Raw genomic sequence first — 18,780 nt, 5'->3', positions numbered from 1 at the left:
TATATTCTGAACCTTTTAAATAGCGATAGTAATCGATTGTATCACTTGGAGTTTTCAAACCCATGTGTGCGTTGCTGTTGCAAATAGACAGAAAAAATAAAATAAACAGTTTTCAACTGAGGAAACTATTCATAAATACTACTACTAATAATAATAAATAGTCTTTTTAAGACCGCGTACTACGCTCAGAAAGAGACATCGATTTCTTTTTTCATCACGCTTATAAAGCATGTTTTTTTATTTTCTCCACAAACAGATAAAAGAGTGCTTAAAGAAAATAGATAAAACACAAAATAAAATCCTGAATTTATTATGTGATAACGCAAAGTTATTATAAAAGGAAGTGCCTACGTTAGAACTAAATTTAGTGAAGGGTTAAACAAATGAATGAATGTATGTATGAATGAACCATCGAACGAATAAGAAAATAAAAAAAAACGTGCATATTAAACACGCACACACATCTACGTAAAATATGTATAAAAAAAAAATTTAATAGATAAATAAATAAAAAATTATGTCTTGTGGAGGGTACTTTTATGACAAAATATATACTGCTTTGCTAAGGTAAAAATGAAAAAGGAAAGCAAAAAAAACAAGTGTTATTTAAAGTTTTGAGAAAGAGATACTCGAAAGATGTCCATCGCAATTGTGCGAAATAGAAATAATGAAAATTTCCCCAATAATAACGTAATGCAAGGGTGCATGCATGTGTTTATATACATAGGCGTGCTGTGTATATATATGTAAAAGCTTCATTTTAATGTGCTTAAAAAGTGCGAAAAATAAAAAAAATTACTATATAAATATGCTTCGTAAGCATGTGTGTTTTACTTTTTCTTCAAGTTCAAGTAATATTTTTCAGTTTAAAGTAAGACCCCAAATGGGGGATTAATAAAAAAAAAAAAAAAAAAAAAGAAGAAAAAAGAAAAAGGAAAAAAGTAAAAAGAAGAAAAAAGCAGGTAAGTTTAGTGTATGAAAATAAAATAATTCTTATAGGAAATATATCCTAATATCAATAAGTAGCAATTACAATTTATCGAACAGACACAACTTTTAAAACAAAGCAGGTGTGCGCGTGCGTCAAAATTACGAACAAATTTCTCCTTTTCCATTTAGGACAAAACAAACTCATAAGCCCTGAAAATCAAACGTACTGATAAAATTTTTTGGTTCATGTACTCGTATAACACAACGCTGGCTCTTCTTTCACCATGGCAGTGGTACTTAAAACAAAGAGAAAAAAATTTAAATTGAGATTAAGTATGACACTAAAATTGATGTCAATGCTAAGATTAAAAAAGAATACGTAAGAATATACTCAGAGTATCTTTTAAACGAATTCGAAGTTACCATTAATAAAATAAAAAGAAAACAGTTAACACATCATATCCTATTATGCATTGTAAATTGCTAAAATATTCCCGTTTTTTTTTTTTTTTTTTTTTTTTTTTTTTATCAATGTAGTACGGCAATATATCTTACTGGGATGAACGATACACAAAGTAATTTTCGGATGATTTCACCAGTTACATAAGCAAATCATATGACTTTATTCAATTTCATTTAAATTTAACACATTATGTTATTTCACGTTTGTCTATATATTTCTTTAAAGCGAAGAAGAGCAATTTGATTGGCATCAAAAATGGTGTAGTGTAAAGCACATTTTCTCAGAACTGAACTTAAAAAATGACGCAAAAATATTAAATATCGGCTGTGGAACATCAAGTAAGAAGAAGCCAACACGAACACACTTTCATGTGTACTTGATTTCTTTTCAATATCCAATAATTGATAATACTCATACGATAACTATTGTGCATGCACATGTACATAAATGTATCAACATGCGTGTATATATATACATAAAATATATGCATACATTTATTCCTTACCCCAAGAATTCAGCGAAGAAATGCTTGACAATGGTTATACAGATATAACTAACATAGACGCTTCTTCTGTATGCATAAAGAAAATGCAAGAAATTTACAAAGATAAACCTAATTTAAAATGTAAAAAATATTTTATTATGGAACTACAATTATGTACCATTTAATAAAACTAATTTGTTTAAATAAAAAAGAAACACACACACAAATGCAAACGTATGCATGGCTATGTAAACGTGCAACATCATATGAAAACACATTCACATGTTTACTACGATCACCACAATACCTCGTAGATATGTTAATGAATGTATGCGATATGAAAGGATTTAAAAACGCAGAGTTCGACCTAATTGTGGACAAGGCCTGTCTAGATTCTGTAGTTTGTTCGGAAGATTCCCTTAGGAATGTCGAAGAAATGCTGTCTGAAGTATCACGTGTGTTAAAGTAATTAAATATTTTTCTCTTTTTCTTATTTTTACAATGTCTTATATTGGGCACTTTTTTTTCGTTCCCACGCTTTTTTATCTGTTCTTTTCACATTCTGGATATTCTGATTGAAAATGTTTTGCCTTTTAAATTAAATCAAAACGAACAAATGTCATTTTCTATTAGACCTGAAGGTATCTTTGTTGTTATATCGCATGCGCAACCAACTTATCGATTAGGATATTTGCAAAAACAGGATTACAAGTGGAATATCACTGTAAAAACAGTTAAGCGTCCTATATTAGGGATAGTAGGTAAGTTTGTTCTACTTAAATGTCTTTTTAAAGATCCGAATTAAATAATTTCTTACTCTTGTTTGTTTTTTTTTTTTTTTGTTTTTTTTTTTTTGATTCCCGCATATTCCATTTTACCTCGTCTCCCTCATTTTGAATACAATATTTTCAATGATTGCAGCCCCCCCTGTGGATGACAGCTTACACTATATTTACATTTGCAATAAGGGAAACACAGATACACAAAAATAGTTTTCTTTTTTAATAGGCTTGTTAGTGTTGTTAAGTTATGGTGTACACATGCTTATATGCATGTGTTTACATGAACATTATTATACATACGTCTTTACATGCGCTTGGTTAGATACACATGTTTACATACATATGTTTATATATGTTTATATATATATATATATATATTTTTCATTATAACCTTGTTGCATTAAGCTATTACTCTTTTTTAATAGCACTTATTCTTCATTTGGGCTTTCTTTTTTCGCCCTTTCTTTTATATTGCACATTGTTTAGTTTTAATAATTTTCTAGGTTAAAATCATTTACGAGTCTCCATTTTTAATGATGTTCACATTTTACATTGTACTTATACGTCTACGCATATTTGCACATATTTACTTATATATGTATGCGAACAAAAGTGGACTTTTATTTTCATAACAGCACGTGGTTATGCGTAGTCGGGCTTTTTAGAATGAGCTTTTTTGTATCAAACGAAGGAAACTTTTTTTTTTTTTTTTGCCAAATAATTTTTCTGGATAGTGTTTTTAAATTGCAAAAAAAAAAAAAAAAAAAGAAGAAGAAGGAGCTATTTAACTGTAAGCGTTAACATCGTCAATAATTTTTCTATTTTTTTTCTGAATGGTTAGGTATTTTTTCTTTAAGTTATTTTCTGTTGCTAGGGTTAAATGTTATATATACGTATTTTTTATTTTTTTTAATTAAAAGAATAATTCTACAACTAATTGTAAAAGTGAAACATAGACAGAATTAATTTTCCTTTTTGTTTTTTTGTTTTTTTTTTTTGTCAAACTTTATGCATTGTTATGAACGTGCATTTAAGTTGTCTAAAATGGCTTACACACCCATATGCATAAATTGCTGAACGGAGTGAAAATTATTTGAATTCCAAAGAAACAAAAGGAAATAACATAAAATAATGTAGACTAAGGAAAAATAAAGCAATGCAGAGTAAGGAAAAATGAAGTAACGCAGAATGAGGGAAAAAAGAATAAGATGATAGGATAAAAAAAAAAAAAAAAAAAAAAAAAAAAAAAACACCAGTTGTTAAACATTTACAAATGGAGAAAATAAAATTTCTAAACTTCCGCAAAACCTAAAATGGTTGCTATATTATGATTTGTAATTTACACGTATACGGAAAAATACCACGGGAATGTGAATAACTCTGACTTTAATATGTATACATATGTGCATATCCGCGACAAACTAATCTGACCAGACATGTGTTTTTCACATTGTGCAAAAAAAAAAAAAAAAAAAAAAAAAATGCACACACACACGCACACGCATGTGAAAAGGAAAGGGTAATTCATTACTATAACATAATATTTATATACAGTTACGCGCTATAAAAAATTCTATAAAAATCGTTAACTCTCTGCGCTTACACTGTTATATATTAGTGAAACCTTTTAACTGCAATTAATTTAATAGCTACATAAATTAATTTTTTTTATTTTTGAAAATTCTGAGTTGCAACTGTTTTAACCTTTTTTTTTTTTACCATAATTAAGACTATTATTTAAGTTGTTAATAATTCATACCTACGCCTATGCATGTGTATATATAGGCATGTTTACGCATGCATGGAAATATATATATATACCTACATACATATATTGCAACTTCACCTAACTTGTTAGGTCAAATAACGAAGGCCACAAGTTTCTAGTAAGCTTTCTTTGCTAGCGCAGTTACGCCTTTATTCCATACGCATGTTGTGGATGTTTGTTGACTCAACTTTTTTTGACAATTAATTAAAGAAAAAAAGAAAATCTTGGCTATCAATTAATTCTAGTTGCAAAATGTACACTTTTGAAATTTAATAGATTTTTTAAAAAATAAAAAAAAAATTGTTTTTCTGTTTTTTTGTTTTTCTGTTTTTTTGTTTTTCTGTTTTTTCGTTTTTTCGTTTTTTCGTTTTTTCGTTTTTTCGTTTTTTCGTTTTTTGTTTTTTTTGTTTTTCTGTTTTTCATATTTTGTCACAAAATTTCATTGATAATTTTCATTTTTTTAATTGTTAATATTGACGCTTTGTTTTTGTTGTCAATTAGAACCGTTGTGTATAGAAAAATTCGCGAAATTGTTTCCTATGCTTAGTGTATTAATGAGCGTCCCTTTTTTTTTTTTTTTTTATTTTTTTTTTTTTGTGAGCAAATTATGTATTTGTTCGTTCATTGAAAATGTTTGACTAGTTTATTTTTATATGGCTTTTTCCATATACATTTTTAGCTAGCTCGTTTAATATTTATTTTTTTTGATGACTTTTTTTATGATTACTTGTTGGTCATTCTATTTATTTGCTTATTTTATCTAGTATTTCCTAAACATATAAATTCTACAACTAAATTAGCAGCTAAGGAAAATTTAATTTGTTCTGCAACTCATTTTTCCTTTAAATTATTTTTTTAAGAGTATTTTTATTAAATTTAAAAAAAAAAAAATTTAATCGTTTTTTTTTTTTTTTTTTTTTTTTTTTTTTTAATGCCCAATTAGATATATTTTTATTAATATATAAATATTTATGTCTCGAACAAGCAGCAACTGAAGTAATAGAACAAGTCTAGTTCTTTAAGCTACACACCATCGTTGCAGTGTTGCATATGGTTATCTGTAATTCTAAGAGACAAGCTACACATGATGAGAAGTACTCTATATTGTAGAATAATATGTACATTTCTAACTCCATGCTCCACTTTCATATAAATTGGTGCACAATATACAATAATAAAAGCTACCCCCAAAATACCAATAATTCATGAACTGAACACAATGCAGAGAGGTTCATGTTAAAATGGGAAACTTGTGTATATATATCATTTTTTTTTTTTTTCTATAGACAATTAATTCTGCCTCCATATCGGAAAAATAATCTTGAAGATACGCCAAAAAATTAAATGCATTTTAGAATATTCCCCCATCTATCTTAGTGTTCAATATATATATATATATATGTATATTTCTTTTTTCCATTTTCTCTCATTTTGTAAACAAAAAACGAATGTACCTTGAAACCTACCACAAAGGAAAAAATAACAAGTGAGAAAATTTTATATATTATGTTCAATGCTCCTCAGAGAAAATACAGGCACGTGCACATTGACATATACATAGGAATAATATAATATAAGGAATCACGCGTGTACATAGTTATGCATAAGTATATACGCTTGTGTATACAAAAATATATACATGTACAATCAGTAAAAATATGGAGGTCGAAAAAATCAGAAGAGACTCAGTTAGGAGACACAGACTTTCTAGTGCAGATGCTACGTACTACAAGCCTACTATGAAGGGATCCATAAACGATGAGACTTGTAGCGATGAGGGTGAAATTGAATTCGAAGGATGGGTGGAATTTATAACAAAAAATGACAAGGATGATAATGATGATAATGATGATGATACTTTGTGTGAAGAAAAGATTAACAAGTCAAATGGAAAAAGAAAAAGCTCATTGTATATATCAAGCACACCTGGAATATATACAAGCACGAGTAAAATGAAAAAGGGAGAAAAAAGTGGTAAAATTGAAGAGAACACTAAAGCAAATAAGAACATCAGTTTTAAGAATGAAGGGAAATCAGATTATACATATACGCCTACAAATTATTTGCACAAAGAACCTGTGATGGCATTAAATAACGGAATGGTTTATGCTAATGGTAACAATGTTACTACACACCCTTTAATTATGAACACACAAGAAAAAACGGACAACACAATGAATATTTTACAACCAAATTATGTCGATCCACCTACTCCTGTTGTTTTAAAGAATCAACAAGTACTTCCACAGTTGTATATCAGACAACCACCGACTGTGATAGTAACAAATGAGTCTAGACCCCCTTTGGTTATAAACCCTCCACCTGCTAATATTGTTTTTAAGAATAAAGCACCTCAGCCTATATATGTAAATAGTGCAAGACCAAATATAATTATTAAAAATGACCCTCCAGTGATACAGAACCCAGTTGATATGGATTCTACACCTATTCATCTAGATGTCCCTATGGAAAACACATCTACTACAATGACAGAATCGATAAAATATCCTTACTTTGTTAATCTTAAAAACGAATCTATCATTGATAACAAAAGTTGTTTTTTTAAGGGAAATATAAATAATACATCAACCGGTTTAATACAACCAAGTAATATTATACAGTTAGATAATTCATTAGGAACTATTTCACACCAAATGATACCAAATGTATATATGATGAATGAGAATGGCCAATGTCAAGGGGGGGGAGGATATCAAACACAGACTCCCATCTATGCAATAAATCCAATGGGAAACACAATTCAAACACAAGCACCTGTTCCTATCTCTACGATAAATTCATATGAGTCCAATATTTTCCAGTACACACATCCTAGTTATGCACAAGCTATATCTGCCCAACCTGAACAATGCACTATTGGTGGTGGTATCTTACTGAATCAGCCTGTACAGATGGTTCCACAACAAGCTCCACAACAAGTTCCACAACAGGTTCCGCATCAGGTTCCGCATCTGGTTCCACATCAGGTCCATACCACCACCACCCCACAGCAAGTTCACCTAACTGGTACACCGCATAATTACCAAGCATATTCCAGTACACATCCCAACGTGACGTATGGAAAAATGAGCGCACAGCAAGTTGGTCAACATGCATGTGGAACAGCAGCACCGCAATATTTTCAACAGAACTATGTGTCAACAAATCCGATCATACAAGAACAGATGTTACCTAATGTTACACAAAGAAGATCAACATATATTCCTAATAACAACATAAGCCAAGGTGTACCAACAGTTATGAAATATAATAATAATTATTTCCCTCAACATGTTAATACAAACAAAATTCCTTTAAAACATCAGCCAGCATCAGCTTCTAGTGAATTTCTGCCTACGTGTGGACCTGTAGGTTGTGCATCCACGAATCAAAAATCTGTTCATACAACTAACATGAGAAGAAACAGTTATGTGAATCCACAAACTCATTCAACAATGCAACAACCCCTTCCTAAAAAGGTCCAAATAATGGCACGTCCTATGTACGATCAGAACTTCAGGGGGTATAACTAAATTCGTTTTTGTTTGGCGACGTTTGACTGTCGCGGTAAACTTGCATATAATATATGTGTGAATATATTTATGCACGTGTGCATGCATATGACTATGTGTATATTCATGTATACATATGCATATGTACATGTTTTCATCTATGCGTTTAAGCTATGTATGCATTTGTTCTGAGAACTATTTCGAAAGTCTATTTATATTTCTCTATACTTTTCCCATATGTACATTTCCAACATTTTTTTTTTTTTTTTTTTTTCTTTTTTTTTAAATTGCATTCTTATCACTTTGGTTATTTCCCCCTTCCCTTTCTCTCCGTTTGTTAATTTTTTATACCCTTGGAGAAGTACACGTTAAGGCAACTTTTTCTAACTGCCATATTTTAATAAAAGATCTTTTAAATATGACACATGCCTTCAGATAATGCATTGTTGAATTATGTGCCGTAATTTCAAGCGGGAATAACAAATGCGGTAAGCTGTGAGGTATAACAAGAACATAATAAAATGGAAAAAACTCTTGCAAATAGAACCTTTTGGCTAGGTTATTTCACACTGACAGATGGTTCTATATGAGGAAAAAAGGATACAACAGAAGAATGCGTGTGCTCAAGTGGTGTTTCAAAATACGTGTGTGCAAAATATTACCACCTACAGATAAAGTGTTTCTCGAAATGAGAATCGAATGCTGTTAAAGTGTTGAGTTTGGCACAAGTTCTCAACATTGCTGTTATGTCACTGCAAATTTGTAAAATAATGCAAAATTAAAAAATGAAAGAAAAATAATAAAACGCATACAATTCACATTTTCTGCACAAATGTGTAAAGCTTCACATCATGCATAACAGATTGTTGAAAATTTTCTCATTTGATTTGTAGTTATTTAAAAGCTCCATATATAACTTAAAATATGATAACGAATGCGGCGAAGAAAATGTTGACGAAAAAAACAAAATAGAAAAAAAAAAAAAATAAATAAAATTTGCTACTTTTGTATATATTGGATGCAGCATATTTTGTGAGGTGTTAATATTAGTGAATACTTTTTTCCCTTTATTATTATCAATCAAAAAGAAAAAAAAAAAAAAAGGGAAAAAATGAGTATCACTTAAACATTCAAATTAACGAAAAAAAACGTTAAAAGGTTCTCATGTATATCGCTGTTTATAATGAAAAAAATAAAATAGGGATTAAGCAAGAAAGGGTGAACTACGATTAAGTAAAAATGAGCATTGAGGTATAAGCAAAAACTTGTATTATGTTGCGGGGAGCAAGATTCTGTTGGTATAATTTTATACATCGTGTACAAACATATGTATCCACCTTCTTTTATTCAAGTCTTTCTTTTTATAACACTACAATTTAAGGCTATTGTAAATAAAACACTTCCTAAACAAAAAATATGAAAAACATCATGGAACTCGAGAATGCCTATAAAGTTGTTGAATATGAATGTAAGTGTGAGGGGAAAAATCATGATCGGGCATTGGTATGTTATAGTAATTCATCTTAATTATATTTATAGACACAAAGAGGGAATGGAGAAGTTTAACTGCACCCTTGACGTGGGTGTAAATTAAGCGCACATGTGATTTATATATATGTACATACGAGTACACCTGGTGTCATTACGAACCTTTAATGATGTTAGGCTTCTTCGTGGAATATACAACTGCACCTATGCAGTATAGAGTAGATAATATAATAAAAAAGGTGATCTCCTGTGTTGTTAATCCAATAAAATAATCCTTCAAGAATAGGGTGTGCATAAATCCAGCTATGACATATGTGCATGACCGTGTGGTTCTGTTTCCAATACTAAAACACGTGCAGCAGATACATAAACACCCAAGGAGGGATGATAAACCTTGAAGGATTAAATAAAAGCAAAATTTCATATTATTCAATGTTAATGCTGAAACTGGTAGACATGATCCACTTATCATTAAAAAAATTCCAATATGATCTATTTTTTCAATTATAAAATATATATGTGGTTTCCATTCAAAATTATGAAGTAGGAAGGAAGCAAAAAAATTAAAAAACATACATAAGACTGCAATAGAAGTATATATTTTTGCTGATAAAGTATTACATATATGTAACATATAAAAAATCCAAATAGGTGACGTAAATACTAACAATAAATGTATTTTTCCGCGAAGTAATGTTTTTTCTTTTCTTTCCATATAGTTAATTAACATAGCTTTACTTATTTTTTTCGCATTATACATTTGTACAATTTTTTTGTCGTTTTCTGATAACTTTTGGAATTTTAAAAATGATTTTATTGCCTCGTCATTTATGTCCGTTGTTTCCTTCACATCAAAGATGTCTATATTATTCCAACGTTCTTTCAAAAACGCCATGGTCATTTAAGCTGAATTAACATTCATGCAGTTTCCTATAATACCCATTATATATATATATATTTTTTTTTTTTTTTTTTTTTTGTTGCTCATCACCATGTATTTTGTTGGCGTTTGGACTATACGTATTGACTATTTTGTATATTTGTTTTTTACTATTATTATATGCTTGCTCTTGTTTTTTTTGCATGTAGGCCTCATATTTTGCCGTTGTTATGTATTTAAGTCAAAATAACTCGATTTATATTCATGTATAAAAGTTACTTCAATTTTTTACATTTTTAGTTTTTTTTTTTTTTTTTTTATTTCAGTAATTTAATTTCATTAAACCAATTTTTTTCTTCTTTTTTTTTCTTTTATTTTTATTACCGTCCTGCACGAAGTAATTTTATTTCGGGTCCTTGTTTTAATTTTTAGCGCGTGCGTGCTTGTGCCAACTTTTTACGGTTACGCGGTTAGGTAAATTCGTGGTTTTGTATTTTCACAGTTTTGCTGTTTCACAGTTTTGTTGTTTCAAAGTTTTGTAATTTCGCCTTTTGAAAAATTCAGTAACTTCGAAGTGACATGGCAATATGATAACTTCTTATATTCGTACCTGTGCCTCCTCGTATCAGGACATTTTTCATTTAAGGTAACCTCCCTTTTCTCTGTCCCTTATAGGAAAAACATTTTTAAAAAATGTTGCCTCAAATTTATATTTAAACTTGCGTGTAAAATATTAAAAGAAACATCTTGTGAGTTTTTTTTTTTTTTTTTTTTTCCGCATTTGTGCAAGGGGATATGCGCTATTATTGTGCCTTTTTAAGTGTACACCAAAAAAAAAAAAAAAAAAAAAAAAAAAAAAAAAAAAACACACAAAATTCGTAAACAAACACAGCATAGACGTTTGCACTCATTGTATTGTTTCTTTTTAAAATGTTGTTTGAAATGGATGTCTATGGAGGAGCATAAATATCCACAGACCACTAATCCATCATACGTCGTTAGCAGCATAGTATTTTATTTTTTCCTTTCTATATGTTCTATGAATACAATAGGGTGAAAAACGTCCAGAAAAGGTGAACCAAAAAAAAAAAAAAAAAAAAAAATGTTCAAAAGAAGGAAGAAATAAGAATGGTTACTTTATGAGCTTATTTCTATTATGTGATGGAAATTCTGTTAGAAGTGAACTTATCGTCTTTCCTTACCATTCATCATGATCACAACCATCTGTGCTCCTGTGTATTTGTGTACCCCTTTAAATGTGGCACAGAATAAAGAAGTTCGTTCAAATGGCCTTTTAAATACTCAGTCGTATTCATAGGCAATTAGGGATGCTATTATATATATATATATATATATATATATATATATGTATGCGTTTATCTGCTTATGTTCTTATGTCAACTGATGGCGAACAGGACTTCATGCCTGGTTTATCACCTCCTATATATAGCGTCAACCCTGGGTTAGAGCCTCCAACAGGAACGAAAATAGCAATCCTAAAATAAATAGAAAAAGAGGGAGCTTATATCAATATGTTCGTTAGGTATACATCTAGTTGACATGTTTTATATAAGTTGTATTTTCCTCTAGCTCTATTCTGCAAAGATATGATTATTTTTTGCACGATTAAATTGGGTTTACCTATAAGATTTCATTTTTTCACATCATATCATTAAAAACACATTTTCTTCTTACTATATCATGGTTATCCTATTTTACATAAACAGAAATATATGGTATATTTTAACCAATACATTGTTTGAAAATGAGCAATTTGAGATGTACACACACAGCCATTCCCGTTGTTGATTTATATGTACATTTTTTAACCCTTTCAGTTCATTTTTCTGGATGAAATGATTAAACACTATACACTTTTGTACGGTGTCTATTTTGACTACTCTTCCTTTTGTATGCATTATTAAGTTCTGCATACATATAATTATAACTTATTTCTCATTTTTAAAATTTGCAAAAGGAATATAATCACAGGTAAGGGAATTTATCTGAAAGCATAACATTATATTACCTTTAACAAATTATTTGTCACCTTACAAAAGAGTAACATGAATATAACAATATGACGCACATAATCTTCTGGCTATCCCCTTCCAATTTGCCAAAATTCCCGTTTTATACAAGACATTTACAATTATCCTAAAATAAAAAGGCTCATTTTTTTTTTTTTTTTTTTTTTTTTTTTTCTCCATTCATGCTGCACATTTCTATATACCTTTAGGTGGGGATCATTGTTGCCTGATGGATGTAAAATTATGAGAAAATGTGCACTGCTCTAGGTTACTTCTCATCTCCAATATTCATTTATAAAATTTCACCAAATGGGTAAGCAATCAATATGCCTTTTTTAGTAGTTTTATATTTTTGTTTTTCCCTATAAATTTAAGTCACTTTTCTTCGACAGAGGTGGAAGAAAATGTGTAAGGCTAGTTGGAAAAAAAAAAAAAATTGGATTGGGTTGGATTTGGTTGCATTGCACAAATGTGTAGCATGTTTTAACATGGTTCAAAAATAAATATATATATGTATTTTTTTTTAATGAGTAACAAACCCTTTTGATATGAACGAAAAATTTGAACATACATATATGGTCAGGGAATAGTTGGCAACATTTCCTAAGCGTCCCTTCTTTATGGGTTTGGAAGGGAGAAGTATAATTGTTCTCCCTATGCTGTTCCACATGTGCTGTATATAAAATGATTATATTGTGGATTTTCTTACACAATTGCATAATGGAATTGTACTCCTTCACACATGTTCAAAAGAGTATCATGTGAAATACCTTTCAAAAAAAACCCAAGGTGGAAGGGGAAAAAAAAAAATATGAAATATATTGCTACATACCAAAAGAAAAAAAAAATAATAATAATTCGAGAATTATATTTTTTTTTTTTTTTTTTTTTTTTCCTTTTTTGGCTTGGAAAAGTGATATATTTATTTCACAATATTACATTTTTCCCTTTTGTTCTTAAAGCCACTGCATTTGCCTACAAATTCATACACTATCGTACGCGAGAATTTTTGATAGCTTCATTTTTCTCATTTTTTTTATTTTTTTTATTTCCCTTTTTTTTGGGATTCTTCCATACATTTGAATACATTACCCACAAGCCCCAGCTAACAAAGGAAAAGGTTTTTAGAAAAACAAAATTAGAAGAAAAAAATATATACCAAATGTAATGTTATAAAAGTATATATTGTACATAATTATGACACACTATAATATAATATACTTCTCAGGGGCATCATAAACACATGGGTACACGTAATTATTTATAAACCCAATTCATCACAAGAAAATTAATTTCTACAATTTACCTACACACTACCACCACCCCCGTTTCTCTATTTTTCCATCTAGAAATGATTTGCTAGAAAGGGCAAGAAGATATACTACGCATTGATTGCAGTAGTTCATTTTAATGATAATTTGTAAAAAGCGTAGGTTTGTATGCAATGTGTACAACATATTGTGTATACACAAGTTTGTTCACGTGATGAAAAATAAAGAGATAATGCATATATAAAAAGTGTTATGTTAGCATACTAGGCCATTTTGATTCATATGTTTTATGTCGTTTCCTCGTCTATCTTGGTCTTCTTTCTTTTTTTTTTTTTTTTTTTTTTTGTTTGAAATATAAATTTGAGATAATTCAGCCCATAGGGGGCAAGGGATGTGTCATTTCCAATCTGATTCCATTTCTGCCTCATCTTCATATACAAATCCTAATGTGCAGTGAAAGAGCACAATAAATAAGTAAACAGATAAGAAAACAAATTAGTAAACAGATAAGCAAACAGATAAGCAAACAGATAAGCAAACAGATAAGCAAACAGATAAGCAAACAGATAAGCAAACAGATAAGCAAACAGATAAGCAAACAGAAAAGCAAACAAATAAGCAAACAAATAAGGGCGTTTTTCTATTAAAAAAGCCAAAAAATAGTGGGGAAAAAGTTGTCCAAGTAATCCTACCCCCTCTACCCCCACAAGTTTCCCACACAAAGCTAGTATAGTATTGTATACCATAACAATGTCAATAAAATTAAGAGAACTAATCCGAAACATACGAAATTGCAAAACAGCAGCAGAAGAAAGATCGGTAGTTGCCAAGGAATGTGCATTGATTAGAACAGCCTTTAAGGAAGAAGACAATATTTATAGGCATAGAAATGTTGCGAAATTATTATTCATGAATATGTTGGGATATCCAACACACTTTGGTCAAATTGAATGTTTAAAATTAATTGCATCAAATAAATTTTCCTTCAAAAGAATTGGATATCTAGGGTTAACCATACTACTGGATGAAAACACAGATATCCTAATGTTAGTTACAAATTCTATAAAAAATGATTTAAAAAATAGCAATCAATATATTAACGGATTAGCCTTGTGTGCATTAGGGAACATTGCAAATTCAGAAATGTGTTCCTCATTAAGATATGAAATTTTAGATTTGATGAATATAAATAATCCATACATCAAAAAAAAAGCAGCCATGTGTGCAATTCGTATTTTAAAAAAAACAAACGACATGGAAGATATGTTTGTTGATAATATTAATAATCTATTAGAGGATAGAAATCATGGTGTTCTAAGTGCAGGTATTAGTTTAATGATATCCTTAGTAGAAAAAAATTCACAATATAAAAAGCTCCTCAGAGGGCACACAAATAAAATTGTTAAAATTTTGAAAAGTTGTGTCATGTCCAGTTATTCCCATGGTGTAGAATATGACGTATACGGCATCAATGATCCATTTCTACAAGTTAAAATTTTGAAGCTTCTGAAATATTTGAATACAGAGGTGTTGTCTGGTGGCAATACAATTGATGCGCACGGATCAGGTAGATCTGATAAAACGTTTGAAAATGATACAGAAAACTGCTCAACCATGAATCATGCAAGAAATCCAATTGGAATGGAAGCAGATAATAAACAACTTGGTTATGATATGGAAGAAGTGAATTCAGTGTTAGCTCAAGTAGCAACAAACACGGATTCTACTAAGAATGTAGGGAACGCAATTTTATACGAATGTGTGAAGACAATTACATATATATCATCAGATCCAGGTCTATTAGTTCTAGCTGTGAATGTGTTAGGGAAATTTTTACAAAATACAGATAACAACATTAGATATGTTGGATTGTGTACCTTACAAAAATTGCTAAAGAAGGATCCGAAAACTTTGCATATTTATAGAAACACAATCATAGAATGTTTAAAAGATCAAGATATAAGTATAAGGAAAAAAGCATTAGATGTATCATTTGCCCTTATAACAAAAGATTCATTAAAAGTTATGGTTAAAGAATTATTAAATTATTTACTTGTAGCTGATATAGAAATAAAAAGTGATATTGTATCAAATATATGTGTAGCTGTAAATAAATATGCACAAAATGTACAATATTTGTTAGACACATATATAAAATTACTATGTTTAGCCGGAAATTTTATACAAGATCATATTAAAAATGACTTTATTTACCACGTTTTGCAAAATCCAGAATTTCACTCTTATGTTGTGTATAAAATATTTTTCTGTATAAAAGAAAATATAAATCAATATGCTTTGGTACAAGTTGGAATTTGGTGCATAGGCGAGCTAGGAGATTTGTTAGTACAGGAAAATAAAAATGTCGGGCCAGATGGAGAAATGATAAAAGTTACACATGATGATGTTTTTGATTTGTTAGAAAAAATTGTAAAAACGTATGAAAAAAATGCTATTAAAGAATTACATAATATTAATATTAAAGATCCTATACACAACATTTTGTATAATAAATCATCAAATATATTTGAAGATATTCATTTAAATACATCTAATTATGGTCATATTAGCTACCATAACAATGCAAATGTATGTTGCAATGTTGCTGGAGAAAATGCACACACTTATGATAATAATGTTATCCTGCAGTATATACTTATGTGTCTTAATAAACTCACAGCACGTTTTCCAACGCAGAAATTAAAAATTGAAAAAATTATTCAGAAATACAAAAAAAATAAATGTATTGAAATACAACAAAGAGCTTGTGAATTTCACGAATTAATGAGTACCAAATGGGATGATATAAGGGATTCCATATTGCTACGAATACCTCCATGTACGAATCAAAAAATGAACAAAAAAAAACAAGCACACAAAGAATATGATTACGATGATGATGATGATAATATCAGAGCAATAGATGACAACATTACTCGTAACCAAATAATTAACAACTCAACCAATATGATGATAAATTCATCAAGAGAACAATACACAGATCATCAAACCAGTACTGCATGTGTGGATCTGTTAGACCTAGAAGATGTGCTAGGTATACAAAATGGGGAAGTGAAGAATGTAAGCAACACAATGAACAATCTTAATACTGTCCCAGGTATGAATAATAAATTCAACGAAATAGTTGATAACAAATTAGATATGTTTGACATTACGGATGATCTAAATATAACCAGTGCTGATCTCTTGAAGAGTCATGAATCTCATGACAACTCCTTGAGGAATGAAAAAGAAATAGAAATTGTAAAGAAAAAAAATGAAGATATTCTGGTGGATCTTTTTGGAAGCATCTCCATTAATAAGCCGAAGAATAATACGCAAGGTGTGTGACTCACAGTACGACCTTTTCCTTTCATCCCTAGTGAACTATTTTTAGTTTTATGTTCAATGGCTCGTTTTTCTTTCAATTCTTAGCGTGGCATGTATCATTTTTTCCACATTTTTTTTTTTTTTTTTTTTTTTTTATCCCTACACAGAAGGAAACAATTCATTAAATCTCCTTTTGGACGACATGGCAGAAGAGAAATACAACGACATTCAAAGTGTAAGTGATCAGCTAGTGAGGCATGTCTACTTAAACGTGTATGTCTGTACATAGGCTCAAATGTTCATATGCATTTGTGCGTCTTTGCATTCACAGACACCAAAAATAATTACTTCATATTACTCCAAACGATTTTCAGCTAAACCTAATGGACGCCAAGGTACAAATAGAACCATTGAAGGTATACGACAAAAACAACATCGAAATTTATTTTGAATTTGAAAAAGAAAATATAAATTCAGAATCAGCAACTATAAGAGCCTTCTACTCCAACAAATCAAATGATTTGATATCTTCCTTCGTTTTCGAGGTATGGATGAAAAATTACCTAAATTGGTGCAAACATAAATGTGCATGAAAGATCATTTCCCACTTTTACCATCCCCGTTCGACTATTCGATGAAATCTATAAATGCTTAGTCCAATGTATTTTTATACTTTGTAGACATTTTTTTTTTTTTTTTTCACTTGCACTCAGGCTGTTGTTCCCAATTACGTGAATCTCGAAATACTCTCAGCCTCATCTAGTGATCTTCCACCCGGTGAAGAAAAGAAAGTACATCAGGATCTAAAAATTGTCAATAAAATGCTCAAGAAAAAACCACTTCTTATGAAAGTGAGGATATCCTATTTAAAGAATGGAGAAAAATTTCAAGATTTCATTAACATAGGAAAATTTCCTTCTGTTTTGTGAAAATACGTGGCGAAGAAAAATATGCTTTCATAAATCTATATCATCAGTGCTTTTTTTTTTTTTTTACAAAATATACGTAGAAACATGTTTTTTTCATATGCATACAGTGTGTTTACTTGGTCATAATAATTTTTTTTTTTTTTTTTTTTTTTTGGTATCGTATTCTCCTTTTTCATACGCTCGTTCGTTCGTTCGTATGCTCTCTTTTCTATTTTTTTTTTATTAAAAACCAGTCGCATACTAAAAATATCCATTTGAATAGAACAAATTTCTGTCTTTAAAATGTGATTAAATTTGGGATATACTCCAACTATAAAGTCTATTTTATTATGCTTCTCCATTCACTTCATTTTAAGCGTTAGCAAAAAAATGGTAATCCTTCTCCACACACACCTTACTCATATTGAACATTTTTTTACAGCCTTGCGTAGAAATCACATTTTTACAAGACATACTCAAAGGGGTATGCAAAACATATATGGGTACAAAAAAGAAAAAAAAAACATATAGTATGAATACATTCTTTAGTAATTAGTTGTTTTTTTTTTTGGTTTTTTTTTTTTTATTTTCTGACATTTACAAATAAGACATGGACCATTTCGAAATTTTTATTTAAATATTTATCTGTCCAAAAATCAGGAAAGAATATATTTTATATGTAAAAAAAAGGGGAAGTTGTTAATAAATTTTTGTTAGTAGGATGGAGAGAAAAAAAGACAAAAAAAAAAAAAAAAAAAATGGGTAATAATGTAACCCATATGCGGGAGATTAACAAAAAAAATAAAATAAAATCGGTAAATAAAATGACCCAGGTGAAAGAAAAAAAAATTAGGCATAACAAATGGGAAAATTTTAGAATTGTCGACGTGTAATACGCACGAAACAAATAAGAGATCCATTTAATATACAAAAA

The 18,780-nt window shown here is 29.6% G+C and overlaps 4 protein-coding genes across 4 annotated transcripts; 3 read left to right on the top strand and 1 right to left on the bottom strand.

Moving 5' to 3' along the window:
- Positions 1-1,214: 1,214 nt before the first annotated feature.
- On the top strand, positions 1,215-2,869 carry PGO_125320 (methyltransferase; the record flags this gene model as incomplete). Its single annotated transcript, XM_028689322.1, has 7 exons — positions 1,215-1,220; positions 1,468-1,505; positions 1,619-1,731; positions 1,905-2,018; positions 2,192-2,342; positions 2,511-2,638; positions 2,799-2,869. The coding sequence occupies 7 exons, from the start codon at positions 1,215-1,217 to the stop codon at positions 2,867-2,869; spliced, it is 621 nt and encodes a 206-aa protein (XP_028545123.1).
- A 3,216-nt stretch (positions 2,870-6,085) lies between these two features.
- Positions 6,086-7,960, top strand: PGO_125310 (hypothetical protein, conserved; the record flags this gene model as incomplete). Its single annotated transcript, XM_028689321.1, has 1 exon — positions 6,086-7,960. One exon carries the CDS (start codon positions 6,086-6,088, stop codon positions 7,958-7,960), a length of 1,875 nt encoding a protein of 624 aa, XP_028545122.1.
- A 1,326-nt stretch (positions 7,961-9,286) lies between these two features.
- On the bottom strand, positions 9,287-10,328 carry PGO_125300 (hemolysin III; the record flags this gene model as incomplete). Its single annotated transcript, XM_028689320.1, has 2 exons — positions 9,287-9,384; positions 9,590-10,328. The coding sequence occupies 2 exons, from the start codon at positions 10,326-10,328 to the stop codon at positions 9,287-9,289; spliced, it is 837 nt and encodes a 278-aa protein (XP_028545121.1).
- A 4,030-nt stretch (positions 10,329-14,358) lies between these two features.
- PGO_125290 (AP-1 complex subunit gamma) lies at positions 14,359-17,867 on the top strand (the record flags this gene model as incomplete). The annotated part of the gene is made up of 4 exons (XM_028689319.1): positions 14,359-16,951; positions 17,109-17,173; positions 17,313-17,483; positions 17,652-17,867. 4 exons carry the CDS (start codon positions 14,359-14,361, stop codon positions 17,865-17,867), a joined length of 3,045 nt encoding a protein of 1,014 aa, XP_028545120.1.
- Positions 17,868-18,780: the final 913 nt, after the last annotated feature.

The sequence above is a fragment of the Plasmodium gonderi genome (assembly GCF_002157705.1).
Source record: "Plasmodium gonderi DNA, contig: Chr12, whole genome shotgun sequence".
NCBI lineage: Eukaryota > Apicomplexa > Aconoidasida > Haemosporida > Plasmodiidae > Plasmodium > Plasmodium gonderi.
Note: the sequence above shows the minus strand (reverse complement) of the source record. Positions and strands in the feature narration are given on the sequence as shown.